Source organism: Euprymna scolopes, chromosome 6 (assembly GCF_053919585.1).
Source record: "Euprymna scolopes isolate OS-2025 chromosome 6, ASM5391958v1, whole genome shotgun sequence".
NCBI lineage: Eukaryota > Metazoa > Mollusca > Cephalopoda > Sepiida > Sepiolidae > Euprymna > Euprymna scolopes.
In genome coordinates, this window is record NC_136487.1 from 98,521,597 (window position 1) to 98,542,227 (window position 20,631).

Consider the following 20,631-nt stretch of genomic DNA (forward strand, 5'->3'; position numbering starts at 1 on the left):
TTAGTTTGTTTATAAAAGTGTAAGTTTATTTCGTCAAGTAAAAGTTTCTACTCATCTCTTATTAAATTGCACTCATCTAATATTAGATGCTGTCAATGTTTGAAGACAATAAATAACATCTGAATTCAAGATAACCATTTTGTGGTATATAAGATTAGATCGATTTGTTATTATTATTATTATTATTATTATTATTATTATTATTCATGCAACTTTCGCTAAAACATATCTCTGCACACACACACACACACGCACACACACACACACAAACACACACACACACACACACACATATATATATATATATATATATATATATATATATATATATATATATATATATATATATACAGCAAATATGTATATGTGTATCCATTCACACACTTGGTGTCATCAAACAAAACAAATTACATATTTGGAATCAACATATTCCTAAGCGTGTTATCTTAGTTTAAATATTTTGTTTTCTATTATAATAGATTATAATGACGTAAACTGGTTGGTTTTATTTTATGCTATTATTGAAAATTTTACCAATTCACCTGGAAAAGTAAAATTTCTAAAAAACTGAACGACGTTCAGAACATGTTGCAACCATAATAAAAATGGCTATGTACTATTAAATATTTATTTGCTATCTGAAATGATATCAATAACGAGTTCTAAAACTCAGTTCAACTTCTATAATCTAATCTAATTTATATATATATATATATATATATATATATATATATATATATATATATTAATATGTTTATATGTATATAGTCTAATATATATATATATACACACACACATATATATATATATATATATATGTTCAACGTATTTAATAATATACAGTGCTAAGGTAATTATAAATTAAGATCTCTTCATAAAGCATTGGATGCAAATATCTCTAAAAAGATATTAATCCTGTAAAACATGAGAATTTGCTAATTTTGAAAACCATGCATCACTTTGTATATGATAGTTTCATGCGTTAAAATTCCCAGCACAAAGACATTCATTGCTTTTTTAAAATTAATAATAAGAGCTGTAAATTGCCGATTAGTTTACGAAAAAAAAATCCTAATAAATCTCAGTGGATTTGATTCACAGTGAAATTCTTATTTCTAAATAGGATTATTAATATTTAGTTTTGTTTAATGCAATAGCATTTATGATTCTAAAGAAATTCGTATAAAAGTAACATTTACAATTATCAAAAATACGTTAGCTTGAGAAACACACACACACGTGCACGCGCGCACACACACACACACACACACGTGCACGCGCGCGCACACACACACACACACACACACACACACACACACACACACACACACACACACACACACACACACACACACACACACACACACACACACACACACACACACACACACACACACACACACACACACACACACACACACACGGGAAGTGAAAATACTCGAATTAATCTAGAGATGATCAATATTTTCCTTTATATGTGTATTTTATTCGTCATAGTATAATCATTTCTCATTTTTATAACATTTATCATGTAAAGTAAATTTGATTTCAGTAAAATATACTAATAAAATCCTATAAAAAAATGTTGTTATTCAAAATCAAATATTTTTTAATTATTTAATTTTATATATATTTTTTATATTTTAACCAGGAAATATACATCAACAAGAAATCCAATTCTATTTAATGTTAAACGTGTATATACACACACGCACACACACACGCACACACACACACACACACGCACACACACGCACACAGACGCACACACACGCACACACACGCGCGTGCGCACACACACACACGACACACACACACGCACACACACACAAGCGCGCACACACACGTGCGCGCACACATACACACACGCACGCACACGCACACACACATATTTATATTTTAATATGTGTATATGTTTATATATTTTTATTTAAATATGTGTGTATGTTTAGATGTTTTTATTTGTTTTTCTTCGCGATACTTGTTGAATAAATTCCATTATTTATACAAAAGTGCATTTTTACCTAAATGCGAGTTGGGAATAATTTTTCCTTTGACCAATTTGGTACCCCCTAAATGGGGAGCGGCATGTATTTATATTTAAATATGTGTATATGTTTTTATATTTATATTTAAATATGTGCATATGTTTATATATTTAAATATGTGTATATGTTTATATATTTATATCTAAATATGTGTATATGTTTGTATATTTATATTTAAATATGTGTATATGTTTATATATTTATATTTAAATATGTGTATATGTTTATATATTTATATCTAAATATGTGTATATGTTTATTTATTTATATCTAAATATGTGTATATGTTTATATATTTATATTTAAATATGTGTATATGTGTATATATTTATATTTAAATATGTGTATATGTTTATATATTTATATTTAAATATGTGTATATGTTTATATATTTATATTTAAATATGTGTATATGTTTATATATTTATATCTAAATATGTGTATATGTTTATATATTTATATTTAAATATGTGTATATGTTTATATATTTATATTTAAATATGTATATATGTTTATATATTTATATCTAAATATGTGCATATGTTTATATATTTATATTTAAATATGTGTATATGTGTATATATTTATATTTAAATATGTGTATATGTTTATATATTTATATCTAAATATGTGTATATGTTTATATATTTATATTTAAATATGTGTATATGTTTATATATTTATATCTAAATATGTGTATATGTTTATATATTTATATTTAAATATGTGTATATGTTTATATATTTATATTTAAATATGTATATATGTTTATATATTTATATCTAAATATGTGCATATGTTTATATATTTATATTTAAATATGTGTATATGTGTATATATTTATATTTAAATATGTGTATATGTTTATATATTTAAATATGTGTATATGTTTATATATTTATATCTAAATATGTGTATATGTTTATATATTTATATTTGAATATGTGTATATGTTTATATATTTATATCTAAATATGTATATATGTTTATATATTTATATTTAAATATGTGTATATGTTTATATATTTATATTTGAATATGTGTATGTGTTTATATATTTATATCTAAATATGTATATATGTTTATATATTTATATTTAAATATGTGTATATGTTTATATATTTATATTTAAATATGTGTATATGTGTATATATTTATATTTAAATATGTGTATATGTTTATATATTTATATTTGGAGAATTTCTGACGAGTTCATTAATGGATCATTATTATTTCGAAAATAAACCAACTAGGCATAGAGCATACTTCTGCTATACTAAGTTTGATTTAGTTTATGTAAAGGAAGTAAAAAGCCTTTAACAAAACTCAGATCTTTCTAATTTTGTGAATTTTTTGCAATTAATAATTTCTCTATTTCAGATTCTGTTGAGTATTTGAAAAGGTCATAGCAATCATAATATGACCACGACGTTGCATTTTAAAATTTAAATAGTTTTTATTTCTATTAAATCTGATCCAGATTCAGTGGACACGAATTAAGCAAGATTTATTTCTTCTTAAAACGCTTAAGCCTTACATTTTAAACCCTTTCTACAATGATAATCACGTAATGAATTTTGATCAAAATTCGTGTAAGAATTCTAGACATAAGGTCCAGTATCATTATATCTTGGAATTTTGAACTTCGTAAGGGGAGGGGGATAAAAGTGATGCCAAATCTTTCAGCGTAAGAAGATCATTTTTTATGTCTTGGGATGGATATTCGTTTGGTTTTCTATTAACATAAAAAAAAATTATGATGCAAATGCATCCGCCGATGTTCCATGTAACTAGCGATGAAGAAACCATTCACTAATTTAAATTAGCAAATAAAAAATGGCGTTGTTAAAAAGATATGTCCAAATGACAGAGAAAAGAAGCAAATCTGGAATAAAATACATTAAATATATGTGGATGATTATAAAATGCTAAAATATTTAGTAATTTGGATGTTTTCATTGTTGAATGCGTTGAAAATTCGCCGGTAAAAATACACGTTTTCTAAGCGACGAGATAGAGGCTGCAGGTAACTGACTCAATATGTCTTATTCGAATCATACCCCAAAAAGAAAATGTATTGGCATTTATTATCTTGTCGCTTATTTTACAATTTTATATATAATTTATTATTTTACAATTTTATATATGATTTATAATTTTACAATTTTATATATAATTTATTATTTTACAATTTTATATATGATTTATAATTTTACAATTTTATATATGATTTATAATTTTACAATTTTATATATAATTTATTATTTTACAATTTTATATAGGATTTATAATTTTACAATTTTATATATGATTTATTATTTTACAATTTTATATATGATTTATTATTTTACAATTTTATATATAATTTATTATTTTACAATTTTATATATGATTTATTATTTTACAATTTTATATATGATTTATAATTTTACAATTTTATACATAATTTATTATTTTACAATTTTATATAGAGTTTATAATTTTACAATTTTATATATGATTTATAATTTTACAATTTTATATATAATTTATAATTTTAAAATTTTACATATGATATTTAATTTTACAATTTTATATATAATTTATAATTTTACAATTTTATATATGATTTATAATTTTACAGTTATATATATAATTTATTATTTTACAATTTTATATATGATTTATTATTTTACAATTTTATATATGATTTATAATTTTACAATTTATATATGATTTATAATTTTACAATTTTATATATGATTTATAATTTTACAATTTTATATATGATTTATAATTTTACAATTTTATATATGATTTATAATTTTACAATTTTATATATGATTTATAATTTTACAGTTATATATATAATTTATTATTTTACAATTTTATATATGATTTATAATTTTACAATTTTATATATTATTTATAATTTTACAATTGTATATATGATTTATTATTTTACAATTTTATATATGATTTATTATTTTACAATTTTATATATGATTTATTATTTTACAATTTTATATAGGATTTATAATTTTACAATTTTATATATGATTTATAATTTAACAATTTTATATATGATTTATAATTTTACAATTTTATATATAATTTATTATTTTACAATTTTATATATGATTTATAATTTTACAGTTATATATATAATTTATTATTTTACAATTTTATATATAATTTATTATTTTACAATTTTATATATGATTTATTATTTTACAATTTTATATATGATTTATTATTTTACAATTTTATATATGATTTATAATGTTACAATTTTATATATGATTTATAATTTTACAGTTATATATATAATTTATTATTTTACAATTTTATATATGATTTATAATTTTACAATTTTATATATGATTTATTATTTTACAATTTTATATATGATTTATTATTTTACAATTTTATATAGGATTTATAATTTTACAATTTATATATGATTTATAATTTTACAATTATATATATAATTTATAATTTTACAATTTTATATATGATTTATATTTTTACAATTTTATATATGATTTATAATTTTACAATTTTATATATGATTTATAATTTTACAATTTTATATATGATTTATAATTTTACAATTTTATATATAATTTATAATTTTACAATTTTATATATGATTTATAATTTTACAATTTTATATAGGATTTATAATTTTACAATTTATATATGATTTATAATTTTACAATTATATATATAATTTATAATTTTACAATTATATATATGATTTATAATTTTACAATTTTATATATGATTTATAATTTTACAATTTTATATATAATTTATAATTTTACAATTTATATATGATTTATAATTTTACAATTATATATATAATTTATAATTTTACAATTTTATATATGATTTATAATTTTACAATTTTATATATGATTTATAATTTTACAATTTTATATATAATTTATAATTTTACAATTTTATATATGATTTATAATTTTACAATTTTATATATAATTTATAATTTTACAATTTTATATATGATTTATAATTTTACAATTTTATATAGGATTTATAATTTTACAATTTATATATGATTTATAATTTTACAATTATATATATAATTTATAATTTTACAATTATATATATAATTTATAATTTTACAATTTTATATATGATTTATAATTTTAACAATTTTATATATGATTTATTATTTTACAATTTTATATATAATTTATAATTTTACAATTTTATATATGATTTATAATTTTACAATTTTATATAGGATTTATTATTTTACAATTATATATATAATTTATAATTTTACAATTTCATATATGATTTATTATTTTACAATTTTATATATGATTTATAATGTTAGAATTTTATATATGATTTATAATTTTACAATTTTATATATGATTTATAATTTTACAATTTTATATATGATTTATAATTTTACAATGTTATATATGATTTATTATTTTACAATTTTATGTAGGATTTATAATTTTACAATTTTATATATGATTTATAATTTTACAATTATATATATAATTTACTATTTTACAATTTTATATATGATTTATTATTTTACAATTTTATATATGATTTATTATTTTACAATTTTATATATGATTTATTATTTTACAATTTTATATATGATTTATAATTTTACAATTTTATATATAATTTATAATTTTACAATTTTATATATGATTTATTATTTTACAATTTTATATATGATTTATAATTTTACAATTTTATATATAATTTATAATTTTACAATTTTATATATGATTTATTATTTTACAATTTTATATATGATTTCTAATTTTACAATTTTATATATGATTTATAATTTTACAATTTTATATATGATTTATAATTTTACAATTTTATATATAATTTATAATTTATAATTTTACAATTTTATATATAATTTATAATTTTACAATTTTATATATGATTTATAATTTTACAATTATATATATAATTTATTATTTTACAATTTTATATTTGATTTATTATTTTACAATTTTATATATGATTTATAATTGTACAATTTTATATATGATTTATAATTTTACAATTATATATATAATTTATAATTTTACAATTTTATATATGATTTATTATTTTACAATTTTATATATAATTTATAATTTTACAATTTTATATATGATTTATTATTTTACAATTTTATATATGATTTATAATTTTACAATTTTATATATGATTTATACTTTTACAATTTTATATATAATTTACTATTTTACAATTTTATATATGATTTATTATTTTACAATTTTATACATGATTTATTATTTTACAATTTTATATATGATTTATAATTTTACAATTTTATATATAATTTATTATTTTACAATTTTATATATGATTTATTATTTTACAATTTAATATATAATTTATAATTTTACAATTTTATATATGATTTATTATTTAAAATTTTATATATAATTTATAATTGTACAATTTTATATATGATTTATAATTTTACAATTTTATATATAATTTATAATTTTACCATTTTATATATGATTTATAATTTTACAATTTTATATATGATTTATAATTTTACAATTTTATATATGATTTATAATTTTACAATTTTATATATGATTTATAATTTTACAATTATATATATTATTTATAATTTTACAATTTTATATATGATTTATTATTTTACAATTTTATATATGATTTATAATTTTACAATTCTATATATAATTTATAATTTTACAATTTTATATATGATTTATAATTTTAGAATTTTATATATGATTTATAATTTTACAATTTTATATATAATTTATAATTTTACAATTTTATACATAATTTATAATTTTACAATTTTATATATGATTTATTATTTTACAATTATATATTATTTACTATTTTACAATTTTATATATGATTTATTATTTTACAATTTTATATATAGTTTATTATTTTACAATTTTATATATGATTTATTATTTTACAATTTTATATATAATTTATTATTTTACAATTTTATATATGATGTATAATTTTACAATTTTATATATAATTTATAATTTTACAATTTTATATATGATTTATTATTTTACAATTTTATATTTAATTTATAATTTTACAATTTTATATATGATTTATAATTTTACAATTTTATATATGATTTCTAATTTTACAATTTTATATATAATTTATTATTTTACAATTTTATATATAATTTATAATTTTACAATTTTATATATAATTTATAATTTTACAATTTTATATATGATTTATAATTTTACAATTTTATATAGGATTTATAATTTTACAATTTTATATATAATTTATTATTTTACAATTTTATATATGATTTATTATTTTACAATTTTATATAGGATTTATAATTTTACAATTTTATATATGATTTCTAATTTTACAATTTTATATATGATTTATAATTTTACAATTATATATATAATTTATTATTTTACAATTTTATATATGATTTATTATTTTACAATTTTATATATGATTTATAATGTTACAATTTTATATATAATTTATTATTTTACAATTTTATATATGATTTATAATTTTACAATTTTATATATGATTTATAATTTTACAATTTTATATATAATTTATTATTTTACAATTTTATATATGATTTATTATTTTACAATTTTATATATGATTTATAATTTTACAATTTTATATATGATTTATTATTTTACAATTTTATATATGATTTATAATTTTACAATTTTATATATAATTTATAATTTTACAATTATATATATAATTTATAATTTTACAATTTTATATATGATTTATTATTTTACAATTTTATATATAATTTATAATTTTACAATTTTATATATAATTTATAATTTTACAATTATATATATAATTTATAATTTTACAATTTTATATAGAATTTATTATTTTACAATTTTATATATAATTTATTATTTTACAATTTTATATATAATTTATTATTTTACAATTTTATATATGATTTATAATTTTACAATTTTATATATAATTTATAATTTTACAATTATATATATAATTTATAATTTTACAATTTTATATATAATTTATTATTTTACAATTTTATATATGATTTATAATTTTACAATTTTATATATGATTTATAATTTTACAATGTTATATATGATTTTTAATTTTACAATTTTATATATAATTTATTATTTTACAATTTTATATATGATTTATTATTTTACAATTTTATATATGACTAGACAAAGTATCCGTCGTTGACTTAGTTCAAAAACAGCCTACATAAAATGGACTCTGATTTATGAAAGTATGATAGGTTATGAAAAGGAAGGCTTGTAAAGTGATAGTTTCGAGTTTGAGGGTATCAAAACCAAAGCAAAATATGATGAAAGTAAAAATAAAATAGACCCCATAATTTATTATACCATAACTGTTCACACTGAAACACTTATCACAATATTCTGTGGATCTATATTAAAAATCTTGTTAAACTTTCTGACATATTACAATTGTATGGGGGTCAGGCGCAAACGAATATCCCATAATTTTATTATACCATAATTCTTCAAACTGAAACATAATTATGAAAGTATACTTACGCAGATAGATATGAAAAGTCTTTATTAAAGTTTGTGCCTATTTCCATTCTATGGAGGCCAGGCGCGAACGCAGACCCCACAATTGTATTATACCATCCCTATTCAAGTTAAAACATACTTATCAAAGTATTATTATGTACATCTATATCAAAAACACTTGTAAACGTTTTTTTTTTTAATTTTTAAATTTTTTTATTTCCATACTTTGTGGATCAGGCGCGTACGCAGACACCACAATTTTAATGAATCATCATTATGCCAGATCAAACATGCCCATTCTTGTGTCTCGATGCATCATCATTATATGTGATCAGTTTTCTATAATAGTCAACCATACAGGAGCATATTCGTGACCAGACACATACATAGACGTTCAGCTTTATATTATATTTATTATTTTACAATTTTATATATGGTTTATTAGCAAAATTGCGTTTGTAATCTTTTTTCGTGCAAGTGAAATATCAACTATAAACTTTAAATTGTACTTGATTTATAATAACAGTCTAATAGACATTTATATATATATATATATATATATATATATATATATATATATATATATATATATATATATATATTGTAAGTATTGTTCGTAAATGATGACATTCTACATTATTTTTAACAATAATAAAAATAATGAGGTTTTGAATGATCGTAGCGTTTATTAAGTGAACGGTAAGGAATAACATACTCATGCTAAATGATCTATCTATCAATGCATTCATCTATCTATCTATCTATCTATCTATCTATCTATCTATCTATCTATCTATCTATCCATCCATCCATCCATCTATATTTGTCTACCTAAGTCTAAATTCTACACTTAATTTTTTTCACTGCAGGTTGTTATGAGAACATGAAATTTATGAACTCCATCCCTTTCTGTCTTCTTCCTGAAACACACACACACACACATGCACATATATCCGCATCCGCGCACACACATATACCTACCTATATAGCAATGGGTGGGCGACACGCCAATAACATCCTTCTTTCCCACATCTTTTTCGTCTTTCCCTTCCTCTTTCTTTTTCCATTTTATATCTGTCTTCTTTTTTGTTACTCTTTCTCGTTTCTTGTCTCCTTCTTCATCCCCCTTCCTAGTTAATTGGTGTGAGCGAGAGTGTGTGTATGTGTGAGAGGGAGACAGAGAAAAAAGGACGTAGAGAGAGAGAGAGAGAGAGAGTAAGAAAGAGAGAAAGAGAGGGAGAGAAAGAAAGAGGATCTTATCCGACGTAGCCCCAAACCAACCTTACTGGACTACACAAGGAAGCACAATTTTACGACACGAGCTCCCTTTCTTCCCTTTTCTAGTGTTGTTTTATTTGCTGCCCCCTTCAAGTCTGACCCACTCGTGGCCGATGATGTGCGTATATGGGCCGTGCGGAAAGGGAGCTCAATAATTACCGCCTATGTCCTTAACGATGCTGTGAGTGACCACAGACAAATACACACACACACACACACACACACACGCACACGCACGCACACACACGCTATTGTTAGTATTTTATTCATTACTAAGATATATGTATATACATTTGTATAAAGATACATATGCGTATGCATATATATACATGTATATACATACATACTTAGATATCAAATAAATGTTGTAGCAAGCGGTCGATTCATGAGTTTCAAAAAAGGAGAGGACGACGAACTTTAAAAAGTGATGACGACTTATCTGCTTGTTTTATTATTATTAGTGGCCTTACTTGGATTTTTTTCCCCTTGTTACTCTGGCGGTCAAAATAGATTACAACTATGGATCGACGAAGAACAGGTCTCCGATTCGTTCCGTAAGTATCCATTCAATATTAAATGTTTTCTTTGAATTTTGCACGAACACACACACATACAAACACACACACGCAAACACACACAAATACACACACACACACGCGCGCGACTTATACAATGATATAATGTACCTAAGACTCTGTGTCTATTGACAGTGCTAAAAATGTCATTCTCACCCTGTATTAATTCAAATATTAATTTATTGATTTTCTTATAAAGCTCCTACATATTGGAGTGAAAATCAAAGTATGTTATTGAAAAGATATTTTTCTAAAATAATTTCATGATACGAGTTTATTATATATATATATATATATATATATATATATATATATATATATATATATATATATATATATATATATATATATGGTACATGTGTTCGATATCCGCACGACATTAAATTGCCGTCACATTTTTGAATGTTTTACAAATGGATTCTAGATACCATTCTTTCTTTACCATGTCTCTCGTTATTTCTCTCATTATCTACTCTATAATAAAGACAAACATGTGTGCATACAGGCGCACACATATACTATTACACGTGTTTTATATACACGTGTTTTACTCACTAACGTAAGGCATATATATATGTTTGTGTAAATATAGAGATGTATATATATATAGGTATAAATGTATGTATGATAAATATGACGATAGTTGTGCTTAACTATGAGTTATACATAAATATTGATATTAACACATCACACACATTGTACAACTATTATGTGTTTACACATTGATAATTAACTATTGTAGAACTGCTGTTCATCGGGATAAACAGAAAATAATTAAGCCAAAACAATATCAAGATTAACCAACTATTCAACAAGTTTTTATTTCATTCCATACACATATACATACAAAGGTATGCAAGTAGCTATCACACACACACACACACACACACACACACACACACACACACACACACACATACATATATATATATAGATAGATAGATAGATAGAGAGGGAGAGAGGGAAGGGAATAAAAAGGAAACGACCTTAGTGATGTGATGTGTTCATCAACGTTTCGTAATTATTTCGAGACTTCCTCTAGAGGAAATAAAGACGAAACGTTGATGAACACAAAACTCGGTTTGCTCCTTTTTATTTCCCTATTTCGTCGGTTGCTATTTCCATTATTCTCGTAATATATATATATATATATATATATATATATATATATATATATATATATATATATATATATATATATATACGTTAAACGTATACACATCTCTCCTTATACATATTTATATATATATATATATATACATGCAAATATATACACACATATATACATATAAAATGTGTGTGTTTGTGTGTGTGTGTATGTGTGTGTATGTGTGTGTGTGCGCGCGCGTGTGTGTGTATGTATGTATGTAGTAAGATATAAGAAAATATCTATCTTGCAGAACGTATAAAATACATTACCTTCTTATGGAGATTAAAATCGATATGTTATTCTATATGACCTGATATCTATAATCCTAATTCTGATTTTCATCAAAGAGGGTAAGATGGGGTGGAAACTCTTTGAGAAAGTCAAATATCGATTTTTATGAAATTTTATCAATAGGCACAAGACATTAATTGATAGATATTTTTGATGGTTATTAATTTATATTGATTGATTGAGCACAATGTTGTCTTCAGACTAGTATCAACATATATATATATATATATATATATATATATATATATATATATATTCATTTTGAAATATTGCATTCATATGTATATATATATATACTTATACATACATACATACATATATATGGATATATATAATATATATATGTATAAATGTGTGTGTATATATATATATGTATATATATATATATATATATATATATATATATATATATACATATATTTCCAGCTACGTATATGTTTCATCTCAATAAGCCTCATCAGTGTGGGTAGATAAGGTCGCTGTGTGGATCACAGATCTAATGTCGCCTTTGACTGCCATTCAACATTTTTACAGTAGAATTTAATGTGTCTGAAGTGGGAGCTATTAAAAGAAAAACTGTTTCACCGTATCATCTCTCATCATTGTAAATAAACTCAGCATTTGCCAGAAGTTAATGTGAACCACTATGTACTGTTTTTTTACTAAGCCTCAACTATATATTACCATTTTTCTTTTTACTATTAAAAAAAATATTAAATGAAATAATCTTGGAGCTTATGGATTTTTAGCGCGATTTTTAGGGAGCATAAGTAAGATTTAGATTTAATTGACTGTGAAAATGGGCAGGAAAAAAACACGCACCGTATAGATTGTAATCAACGTGTCGATTCAAGTGTTACACCATTATATATATATATATATATATATATATATATATATATATATATATATATATATATACCTGCAGGAAGACAAAGCGTTGTCCAGAATTGAATGATAATTAACGAATGTTTCATACTTTTATATTTTTATTGTCATCGAAATCGATGAAATTACCTATTTTTCAATCAAATCGATCGCTTGTCTGCTCTAGTTGGGGGCCCATCGCGGTGCATCGGAAGAAAGCTCCACATGTCTCACCGCAATGACTTAATAATCCACAACATATTGCAGTCTACATTGCACTGTAGATAATCTACTTTTGATTCTATGCAATTATTTTTTCTATATAATGGCTTGAATAAAATTAAAAATGCAAAAGTCAAGTATCATGCTTCAAATTGCGCGCTAAACAAAAACATTCATTTTGAACACATCCCTGTCATATTACAGAACATACTGTTGATTTTATATGCCTAACCGTACTGCTTAAGCTGTAATAATGTCTTTAATTAAAGTTTAAAATAAAAAGGTCAAGCATCACGGTGCAATTGTGTTTTAAACACAAACGTTCATTTCGAACGCGTCCTTGTCATATCAAAGAACCTACTGTTGATTTTATATGTCAAACCTTTTTGCTTGTGTGGTAATAAAACTTATCAAATGCACTTGTGATGTTAGGCTGTGTAAGGTGTTAACTTTGGTCAAAATCGCCTGTTTTTTCTTTCGATTATCGATACATATGGAAGACATACTGGCACAAAACCTATACAACTGCCATGCACATGAAGTACTTCCGTGTGATATTTCATAAGAATCGGTTCAGCTGTTTTCGAATGAATAGGCAACAAACTCAGATACACATAAACACACACACACATAGTAAATTCTAACATCTTTATGTATATATATATATATATATATATATATATATATATATATATATATATATATGATGGACATATGTACTATATATAATCAGTATATGTAAATGTATGTATATATTTACATATACTCGTGATATATATGTATATGAATATATATATATACATTTACTCGTGGTATGTATATATATATATACACACATCTATCATCTACATTATATATATATATATATATATATGTATATATATAATGTAGATGATAGATGTATATATATATATATATATATATATATATATATATATATATATATATATATATATATATATATATATATATATATATATATCCTGAAAACCTCTGGCTTTGATGGAGGGGAAACTAAAACTTGCTGCTATAGTTTCAAATGATATGAAATAACAGAAATATTTCTCATTTGTTATATCTCCCTTCTTTGGAAATAGAGTACGATTATGAATCAGTATCAAATAATCCTTATAAAATGAAATTTACTTCAGGTATGAAAACCAAAGAGAATAGCTATAACATGTTAGAAATATTTGGAATCAAGTCTCCCCTTGCTGTTATTTTAAATAATTTGAAACCATAGCAACAAGTTTTAGTCTTCTCTTCATCAAGGCCAAAGGTATTTTGGAAATATCAGATATTTTCTAATTCATATGGAAATCTAGGAAACCAAATAGCTATGATTGAAACATTTTATGGCCGTAAAAATGCCAAAAATATGCTCTTGATAATGGATGATCAATTTAATGTGCCCCCTTAAGGGTTAATGTCACATAGTCCACTACACAATTTACGTCATTACGTTTCCAACGAACATTCATTTCTTAAATTCTGATAAATAGTCGCTGAGATTTCGAACTTACAAAAAAGGTGTATATATATATATATATATATATATATATATATATATATATATATATATATATATATATATATATATATACTGGTAGCAAAATTGAACATTGAAGTGCGCATATCTTGGGTTCTATGGGACGAAACCACATGAAAATTTGCAGGTTTTTGTAATATTATAATACTATTCCATGATTAAAAGTACATGACAATTGGTAATATATATATATATATATATATATATATATATATATATATATATATATATATATATATATATATATATATATATGATATGTATCTGTATAATCTATAGTGTATTTGCTCAATGAATGCGTGAAAACTAATATATGAAATAATCTTTTTGTATTAATTTCAATGTTCTATGTGTCTACATACACACATATATCTATATTAATATAAAGTAGATAATGCACATAGATGAAAATTAACTGTTATTATGCGTTTATTTTAGTGTATACAATAATAATAGATGTTACTTGCTTTTATTATTTGACAATGTATTTTTTATTCAAGTGTGGATGATGCAACTGTTGCAATCCAACAAAGTAGAAATACACACACACGCGCGCGTGCGCGCGCACACACACACACACACACACACACACACATATATATATATTAATTGGCTTCGTGTGTGCGTGTGTGCGGAACGGAATATGTCGAAACTCCTTTGTCAATTTTTGGTCTACGGACTTGAAACTTGATATATAAATTTGGTTTTTAGCATGTAGAAATAGCTGTTAACTGGGAAAAGGTGACAACAATTATGAACTTGGCAGAAATAAGTCGACTAAACCTGTTATTTTTACACCTGCACAAATATACATTTATACGCTAAAGTCGGTTAAATTTAACGTTTCCTTATCCAACTGACGATATCTCAAATCGTAACAAGGTCTTGAGCGGTGAATATTTTGGTTTAGATTATTGCTGATGGTAACCAACTCATTTTCAAAAATATTTGAAACCATTCCTATATATATTGGATACAATATAATAATTAGTAGAGCATTAGCTCTGTACAAAATAAATACGAAACCTACATAAATCAAAATATCTTACTTATTTTACAACCGGTCAACGCTAGGCGGCTGGCTAGGATATATATATATATATATATATATATATATATATATATATATATATATTGCTATTCCTTGACTGTCTGTCGGTCCGTCTGTCTGTTTGAGGTCTGAGAAATGGCCTCTTTTAAGTTACTCTGTCAAGTTTTGGTCTACAGACTTGAAACTTGATGTATAAAGTATTTGATCCTGTGGAATGAATTCGATTTGGCCTTTCGCCGGTAAAGATAGCTACTGAGAGGTCAAAATTGAATAGCAAAATGGAACTTGTTTATCTCTTGTACACATGTACAAATATACATATGTTTGTTAAAGTCAGTTTATTGTTAATGTTTTCTTTATTAATCTGACAATAGCTCAAAAGCTAAGGCTGGAGTGCTAAATGTGTTTAGTTCCGATTCTGGCTGATGGAACACAAGTCTTTTCATAAAAACGTTTAAAATCACTACAATATATTGGGTACAATATAATAATCTATATGGAATTGACTGTGTAGTAATTTAATATGTCATGCTATATGGAATTGACTGTGTAGTAATTTAATATGTCATGCTATATGGAATTGACTGTGTAGTAATTTAATATGTCATGCTATATGGAATTGACTGTGTAGTAATTTAATATGTCATGCTATATGGAATTGACTGTGTAGTAATTTAATATGTCATGCTATATGGAATTGACTGTGTAGTAATTTAATATGTCATGCTATATGGAATTGACTGTGTAGTAATTTAATATGTCATGCTATATGGAATTGACTGTGTAGTAATTTAATATGTCATGCTATATGGAATTGACTGTGTAGTAATTTAATATGTCATGCTATATGGAATTGACTGTGTAGTAATTTAATATGTCATGCTATATGGAATTGACTGTGTAGTAATTTAATATGTCATGCTATATGGAATTGACTGTGTAGTAATTTAATATGTCATGCTATATGGAATTGACTGTGTAGTAATTTAATATGTCATGCTATATGGAATTGACTGTGTAGTAATTTAATACGTCATGCTATATGGAATTGACTGTGTAGTAATTTAATATGTCATGCTATATGGAATTGACTGTGTAGTAATTTAATATGTCATGCTATATGGAATTGACTGTGTAGTAATTTAATATGTCATGCTATATGGAATTGACTGTGTAGTAATTTAATACGACATCGGCATAAATTAAAATATATGTAAGTGTATTTTACGACCAGGTTATATATATATATATATATATATATATATATATATATATATATATATATATATATATATATACAGGGTGTTTCAATATATATATTTATATATATATATATATATATATATATATATATATATATATATATATTGTCCGGTCGTAAAATATGATATTTTGATTAATGCAGATCCCGTATTTATTATTATATTATATTGGACTCAACAAATAGTAATGATTTAAAAAGTTTAAAAAAAATATATTCGTACGCCATCATCGAGAATCGAAACCAAAACGTTTAGCTTACGATTTACTTTTTCCTTTGATGTTAATGTCTGTTAAGAAGACATGTTTTCTTCAAGGCTAAGAATTAAATCATAAACCAATAGCGATTACGTTATGTATGCATATTCGTAATGCTGTCGTTCGATCTTCACCTGGCAAATTCCGTTTCTTTAATTCCACACTTTTGCACCGATTTCCCCGGCTAAAACCCAAATATAAAGTTTCACATGGGTTCGAATAACCTATATATTAAGTTTCATGTCTGTAGACCAAAGACTGACAGAGAAGTTTGGTAGCCAACTTTTTTTAAACAAATATATATACGCATACATAAATATATATTTTTACGCTAATATTACGCAAGTATAAATCATGTAGAATATCTGCATGAATAAAATTACACGTAATTGTTAACTATAGATCATCATCCCATGAGAAAACCGAAAAAAAAATAACTAATAGTGCATTAATTAAAATGACTGTTTAAAAGAATATGCAAATTAGCTAGATCTTTTGCAGATTAATGCAATTCCACAATCCATAGACAGATGTTGTATTTTCTTTTTAAGTAGAGAGAAAAAAGGTTGTTTGAATATCAATACACACAAAGTTATAGGAATATAGATATATGCATATGTCTTATCTATTTGATATCCTTTTGCATATCTGCGTGTACTCGTCAATTAGTCTTTTGTGTCTGTTTACACACACACACACACACACACACACACACACACACACATATATATATGCATATATATATGTATGAATTTTGGTAAAGTTTGCGTATATATATATATATATATATATATATATATATATATATATATATATCCGCGAATTTAATCAAAATATATCCATTATTATACAAAAAAAAAAAAAAAAAACTTCGTTTATCATCGTTTGCTTCCTTACACTATTTTGACTATATGCTTTAATGACGCAAAATTTACTCTTAGATAATCTTTACTGTTGAGATTGATTCATATTTGATAACATCTGTTTTAATTCTCCAAATAATTTTTAATCTGTACCTTACCTTTCTCTAGTCGCTATCTGTGTATTTCTCACCGTTTTCCCTGTTGTTTCAACCAATCTATAATGATTTTAATATGAGCATATCGAGAAATCATTATTCGTTAGCGTTTCACATAATTTACGTAATATGGCCTTAATACCACAGACACGTATGTAACTTAGATGGCCAAATAATACGTCTCTATCAGATATGTTGTAATTTATTGAATTCTTTGGATGCAATCAAAAAGTAAAAAATAATGCTTAGTAACTGTGCGACTCACGAATACAGGAATATACATATAAACAAATATGTCCATAAGCCTGTTGGTAAATTATGTTAGCGATAGTGAATTAACCATAAACGAAATATGAAAGAATAAATGGAACTCGTGTTAATCACACTTCTACTGGTTTTCATGGCATTTCAATTCCATTATACAAGAAAAAGAATGCATATTTGATCATGCAAAAAAAAATGTTAAAGAATTGATAATTTTTGTTACAAAAGCAAACCAACATGTAATGGCAGACTGCAACTTTTCCATCTTTGTAATTGATTATTCGAATCGGAATGAAGACTAATGAGCCATAGATTCGGTTACGCTTTTCATTTGCGTAGCTGAGTTGCCAATCGTGTAATTTTGAAAAAATAAGAAATAATAATTTTAATCGATAATAAATGGATTTTAAAACATGGGAAATATTTGTATCTACAGTTTCATCCTTATTGAGAGAACGTAATTACGAACTAATTATTATAACCGGCAAATTTTCTCAATCACCATGCTAATGGGTATTATTCATTTCAATGTAAATGCATACTTTCAAATTGATTTTGAACAAAATACTTATTCTGAAACATCGATTAATGCATACAAACGCTTTTTTTTATCATTCAACTATCAATCAAAATTCATGAGATAATCTAAAGGCATTTTCCATGTTTTAATCACATACATGTTAAATATTCCTTAGTCTTGCAGTTTAAATTTTCATTTAAAGTTGTTTTTATTAGTCGCAATTTGTAATTAACTCACGAAGTGACTCATCTCTGACTAATATTTTATCATTCGATTTTGTAGGAAACATCTGCTGTTATTTTAACGTTACCTACAGCTCCTACACCCATTACATACCACAAACTCTCTCTTTTTCTTAATATGTATCTTTTCCTTCTCTTTCTTTATTAACAATCAAAGATAAAAAAAAGAAAAGAACAAAAAAGATTGGAATCATTAACGGCAAACCTAAAGAGAGCAACACTAAAAGTAATAGCGTTATTAACTCGTAGTTTTAAAGGTAAAAAGAGACCGATGAAAAGAAACTTTACCTCTCCTCCAGAACGTAGAGACAAGGTTAGATGTCGGTTTCATGAAAGCGTCTCTGTGAAACGAATTATATATATATATATATATATATATATATATATATATATATATATATATATATATATATATATATATATATATATATATATATACTAGCATGGGTACCCGGGGTTGCCTGGGTTGACAT

General features: G+C 22.7%; 1 protein-coding gene across 7 annotated transcripts in view; it reads left to right on the forward strand.

Annotated features, from left to right (window-relative positions):
* The first annotated feature begins 10,745 nt into the window (after window positions 1-10,745).
* The window catches only part of LOC145277818 (protein shifted-like), a 593,688-nt gene continuing 583,802 nt past the window's right edge, over window positions 10,746-20,631 (forward strand). For 5 of the 7 annotated variants that reach the window (XM_080129710.1, XM_080129711.1, XM_080129713.1 and 2 more), the window contains exon 1: window positions 11,170-11,445. In XM_080129710.1, coding sequence (XP_079985836.1) covers window positions 11,319-11,445 — 127 coding nt within the window. In that variant the 5' untranslated portion in view covers window positions 11,170-11,318. Of the gene's footprint in view, window positions 11,446-20,631 lie in introns of all 7 variants that reach the window. The other 2 variants (XM_080129712.1, XM_080129714.1) reach the window with 2 other exon arrangements.